Source organism: Sinocyclocheilus anshuiensis, unplaced genomic scaffold (assembly GCF_001515605.1).
Source record: "Sinocyclocheilus anshuiensis isolate Anshui unplaced genomic scaffold, SAMN03320099.WGS_v1.1 scaffold767, whole genome shotgun sequence".
In the NCBI taxonomy this organism is placed as follows: Eukaryota; Metazoa; Chordata; class Actinopteri; order Cypriniformes; family Cyprinidae; genus Sinocyclocheilus; species Sinocyclocheilus anshuiensis.
Window position 1 is genome coordinate 841,762 of NW_015551124.1, and position 5,576 is coordinate 847,337.

The 5,576-nt window shown below is 38.3% G+C and overlaps 1 protein-coding gene and 1 long non-coding RNA gene across 2 annotated transcripts in view; one reads left to right on the forward strand and one right to left on the reverse strand.

Moving 5' to 3' along the window:
* The window catches only part of LOC107663159 (uncharacterized), a 14,712-nt gene extending 13,530 nt beyond the window's left edge, over window positions 1–1,182 (reverse strand). Inside the window, exon 1 of the long non-coding RNA XR_001631296.1 lies at window positions 1,101–1,182. This is a non-coding gene — a long non-coding RNA (uncharacterized LOC107663159). The remainder of the gene's footprint in view (window positions 1–1,100) is intronic.
* Window positions 1,183–4,501: 3,319 nt separating this feature from the next.
* LOC107663157 (transmembrane protein 151B-like) overlaps window positions 4,502–5,576 on the forward strand; it is a 5,281-nt gene continuing 4,206 nt past the window's right edge. Inside the window, exon 1 of the mRNA XM_016453321.1 lies at window positions 4,502–4,600. Within this exon, the coding sequence (XP_016308807.1) occupies window positions 4,514–4,600 (87 nt within the window). The 5' untranslated portion in view covers window positions 4,502–4,513. The remainder of the gene's footprint in view (window positions 4,601–5,576) is intronic.

Sequence of the window (5,576 nt, forward strand, 5' to 3'; positions counted from 1 at the left end):
CTTCTGCTGACCAGCTTTTTGAAGATGCTGATTTCATTTTCCAGCATGATTTGGCACCTGCCCACACTGCCAAAAGCACCACATTTTTGTTAAATGTGAGCCAAAATCATCACAATTACAAGAACCAAAGACTTAAACTACTTCAGTCTGTGTGCATTGAATTTATTTAATACACGAGTTTCACAATTTGAGTTTATATTGAGATGCACCTGTATGTATATATATATATATATATATATATATATATATACTGGTATTATTTCACCCCAAAATCAAAAAGAAATTGTTTTGAAATTAACATTATGATAAATCAAACGAATTGTTCATCCAAAAATGAAAATTTGTGACAATTTACTCACCCTCAGGCCATCCAAGACGTAGATGAGTTTTGTTTTTTATTAGATTTGGAGAAATGTAGCACTGCATCACTGTCTCAGCAATGGATGCTCTGCAGTGAATGGGTGCCGTCAGAATGAGAGTCCAAACAGCTGATAAAAACATCACAATAATCCACAAGTAATCCACACTTCAGTCCATCAATTAACATCTCGAGGAGCCAAAAGCTGCATGTTTGTAAGAAACAAATCCATTTTAAGACATTTTTAACTTCAAACCGTTGCTTCTGACTAAAATATGAGTCCATGATCCATAATAATGCTACATCCAGTGAAAAAGTGCATCTCCTGTTGTCTCTCACAGCAAAATCCAACCACGTATTTGTTTAGAGCTGTTTTGGCTGCTAACAGTGCTTGATATGTGCAGATTTCTCTCCTGATTCAGACCAGACCACGGACTTATAATTTAGTCAGAAGCAACGGTTTGAAGTTTAAAATGTTTTAATTTTGGATTTGTTTCTTACAAACACGCAGCCTTTGTCTTCTCCAGATGTTAACTGATGGACTGGAGTGGTGTGGATTACTTGTGGATTATTGTGGTGTTTTTATCAGCTGTTTGGACTCTCATTCTGACGGCACCCATTCACTGCAGAGGATCCATTGGTGAGCAAGAGATGGAATGTTACATTTCTCCAAATCTGTTCCCATTTTGGCCTGAGGGTGAGCACATTGCAAATTTTTGGGTGAACTATTCCTTTAACTCACCTTGTAGACACTGATCTGACCCAGCTGAAGAAAACACTCCCTGGTAAAAGAGAATAATTTCACTGCACACTATGGTGTTGAGCCAAAAACACAGAGTCAAGCCCAGCAAACAAGCAGTCAGAAACCATGTCAGAGAGCTAATTAAAGGTCTGAAGTGTGAGGCGGCTGGTAATCCTGCTCACTTCTGTGTATCAGCATCAAACACTGCAGAAAATCTGGACTTTGCAAAGGTCAGTTATGTCCAGCAGTATCTTCAAAACGAAGATTGGATATTTATACAGTCACAGCAAATGCCTTCGTATATTCTGTCATAGTTAGATTCCCAAAAATGCAGCATTTTTTTGGTCCCACAAATAAAAAAAGGGTTAAAAACACGTATTAACTGAGGTAATTTTCTGCAAAAACATTTCATTGATAAATTACACTTCGTGTCACTCATAAATATTACTTGAAAATTATTTCCGAGGTTTAGCAGGTTTATTTTGATGCTTGTTCCTATTGCGACAAAATCACAGGCAACTTTACTGTAGCTTTAATAAATGACAAACACACAGAACCACTTAAAGTCTCATTAATCTGTATTTATGATCGCTCAAGTAAAGCAAATAATTAAATGTAATCATCAAGATCATTCAGTAAATCAAGCTGCTTTGATTCTCACATCAGCTCAGGCTCTTTTCTGCAGATTTCCTCAGATATCTTCTCTGTTATTCTAACAAACTGTGTTCATCCCATCACACTGTCGCAGAGATTCAGAAGCCACAGAACATCTGACGCGACTTTCATGTTTAACCAGTGTTAAACAAAACCTCCCTGTAAACTGTTTGTTTGGTCTGTTTCTGCTTCTTGCATGCTATTTCAGTCTTTAGATACTCATAAAAGCAACATGGATTATAACCCAGCTATGACAAACATGACACCTGAGGATATTAGAAAGGGGTTAGATGTGTCATCTAACAAACCGCATAATGTTTGTCATAATACATTTAGAAGGAATCCATCATATGCAGCTGCCTGTGATTGAGGGATGCCTGAAAAATGTGATAAGCATTTATTATGCTAAAAATTCCTTTCATGTCAAAACTAGTGTTCTACATGGAAAGTAAAATTTATTTGATGTCAAAGCAAATTTATTCAATTTATCCAAGTCTAACAATAAATAACAGACATACTGGTAAACTATATGAAACCATGTCAATTCCATGACTATTATAAAACTTTCTTGATAAATGTATATACTGCAACAAATAATAAAAAACAGAGAACAAAACGTGCAGCCATAGACACTGAAAAAAAAGAGAAAGACTGCAGCGCTATCTGGTGGACATTTGGCAAATTACAGTGGGTACGGAAAGTATTCAGACCCCCTTAAATTTTTCACTCTTTGTTATATTGCAGCCGTCTGAATACTTTCCGTACCCACTGTATATGGAGCTGTTGAGCTGCTGGCTGTTGAATTAATTATAGCTGTAAGAATTACTAGTTGGTAATTTTTCGATAACCATTCACAGTGCCTGCACTTCCACTTGTGAGTCTCCTAGACTTAATTTATATGCACATTAAAAAGCACAGTATATATGCATATTATAAAGAGAATTCAGGTAAATTGAGACATTCTGTCTTCAAGATGACTTGAAAAAAAATGCCCCAACTGCAAACCACTGAACTGACCAACAATTGACCATCTGACAAATTAATGTCCATTCAGCCAAAACCTTTATCTACTAAGCAACTAAATTTGGTATTCAATAAAGTACTACTAAAAGAATAGTTGAGCCACAAATTGAAATAGTAATTTACTTATCTTCAAATGGTTTCAAACCTGTATGACTTTTCCCCTCTGTTGAACATAAAATATGGTGTTAAGCATAATAACAATCTCACTTTCATTGCACCTTTTTACCAGGGGAGAAGTCGTGGCCTAATGGTTAGAGAGTCAGACTCGTAACCCAAAGGTTGCGGGTTCGAGTCTCGTACCGGCAGGGATTGTAGGTGGGGGGAGTGAATGTACAGTGCTCTCTCCCACCTTCAATACCACGACTGAGGTGCCCTTGAGCAAGGCACCGAACCCCCAACTGCTCCCTGGGCGCCGCAGCATAAATGGCTGCCCACTGCTCCGTGTGTGTGTTCACAGTGTGTGTGTGTTCACTGCTGTGTGTGTGCACTTACGATGGGATAAATGCAGAGCACTAATTCCTAGTATGGGTAACCATACTTGGCCACATGTCACGTCACTTTCACTTTATCATACCCTTTCAATGTTCTGCTTCTTCAGCGTGTCGCTGTCCATGGTCCTGAATCTGAAAAAAGGTCAGATAGACAGCTGTCAATCATTTTACATTCACTGACACCTTACATTGCATTCAAGTCATACATTTTAGCAGTTTATAAAACCATGATAAAATCACTACCAACACAATTACTGCAATCATGAAACATGACGAGCTATGTAAAGCATGCAATAGTTAGCAGTGGCTAATAAATTGGGCTACAATAGTTTTATTGAACAGAAAAGAAAATAAAACATGACAGAGACATTGAAACTAGTGAAATTCACACATGCAATCAAATAAATTAAACACTAAAAAAATGTTCTCTTCGAATAATTGCTTCTATCCATTCAGCTTCTCACGATAATGTCAGAACTTGATTTTACTAACCAATAATTTAATTCAAAATTGGGTGAAAGTGCAATACATTTAGCTTTTTAGTGTTAACAACTTTGCTTAATTTTTAAACTATTTGTAGGATATGTTTTTTTTTTTTCTCAGATACTGGATGTAGTATTTCGTTTCTTTGATTACATGTGTGAATTTCACCAGAAGCATGTTAATTTAAATGTGCGCGGTTGTCGACATCTGCTGTCAGGAGCTTCACCGAGCACCACCACCACCATCATCCTCCTCCCCACCCCTCTACCTCTCCCTGCGGGAACGACAATATCCAGCTCTTAACATTCCCAATTTGGAATTGCAAATCCTCGCCAAAGGAGGACCCAGTTTGAGCGGCATAAATTGCCACGTTCTGTCTTTAATGGCGTCAGAAACGCGTCTCACGCTCGCGTTATCGTACAGGAGGTATGGCGGCTAATCAGACGCTCTGTGAATCCTCATCAGTCAGATTTTCAATGCATGCGTTTGATATGATTGTAATACGATCATTTAAGCATAAAACCGATCTTTAATAGCCATTCAAAAGATACATATGCGCGCATACGTTGCACAAATAGCCTAATCAAATCGCAGGTGTTGTTGCAAACAGGATTAAGCGATGAAATTCAATTTCAAAATGCATGACGGAAGGGACATACTGATTTGAAAGCGCTGGTTGCATTGGTGTGCGTTTGTAATTACTGGATGCTGAGGAGTGTGGGGAGAGTTTGAGGTGGTCCACACCCCGTCATTGTTCCAGCCATGTCCCCTCCAGCATCCGCTGCGACAGCCAGTGAGAGCAGCACCACCACTGTGTTCGAGGACGACCCAGACGGCACTAGAGAGGAGGTACTCAATAACTGATGCTGTTTTCATTTTGCAGTCATGACGATGCATGAATGGCGCGTGATAAGTGAAACAAGAAATGTAAACATGAGCATTGATGTTTACAACATGGAAGCATGCATGTTTATGTGGACATCACTTGGTGAGAATGCATGAGCAGAGATTGGCTTTATCAAATAACAGGCGGCCAGTTCGACCAGTCTTTGCTATTGTAAGCAATAGAGGTCAAATCCATGATACTACATAACAAATGACAACCAGTATGACATATAATGTCATGTCAGACATTAACAATGCTGATTGATCACATAATCAACCATTATAGTGAATAAACAATACACTGGCTAGGCCAATATGTGGTCATGGTTATTTGGCAGATTACTGTTGGTGTAGTACTGCAGACTAAACCAGAATAAAATGGTTTGCTAATTGGTATGCTGGTCTTAAAACATGAAAGCATGCAAAAAAGCTTTTACAATCAGCTAATATATGAAGGTAGAATGACGTCAAAAAGATTTGCATACGCAGGGTAAGAGTTGTGGAAGTGTACATAAGACTGTACGCGTAAATTAAATTTGCATGCGCAAGAGAAGCTTTGTAAAGGTGTAAATCGTGTTTCAAGCGCAAGAAAAAATTATTTGCAGCATTTTACTGTTACTCGTAAGTGTAATTCATGTATTGTGAAACTGCAGCTTCGTGCTAACGCAAAATAAATATGATCTGCATGCTTCTGACTTCCATTTTTCCGCGCTTACACTTTTGGCACGTTTTTTTCGCTAAAATACGGTCAAAAGTTCTGCAAGCCTGTGAACAGTGATTTGCAAGCGAAAACAACAGTTTAAAGAACTGCAAAACGGATTGACTGCATAGAACCAGTCTGTATGTGTACAAAACTAACTGTTGCAAATGTCTAAATGACTTGTTGTGCATGTGGGGCAAAAAGTTCCCGAAATAAACCGATATGTACAGCTCCATCTTT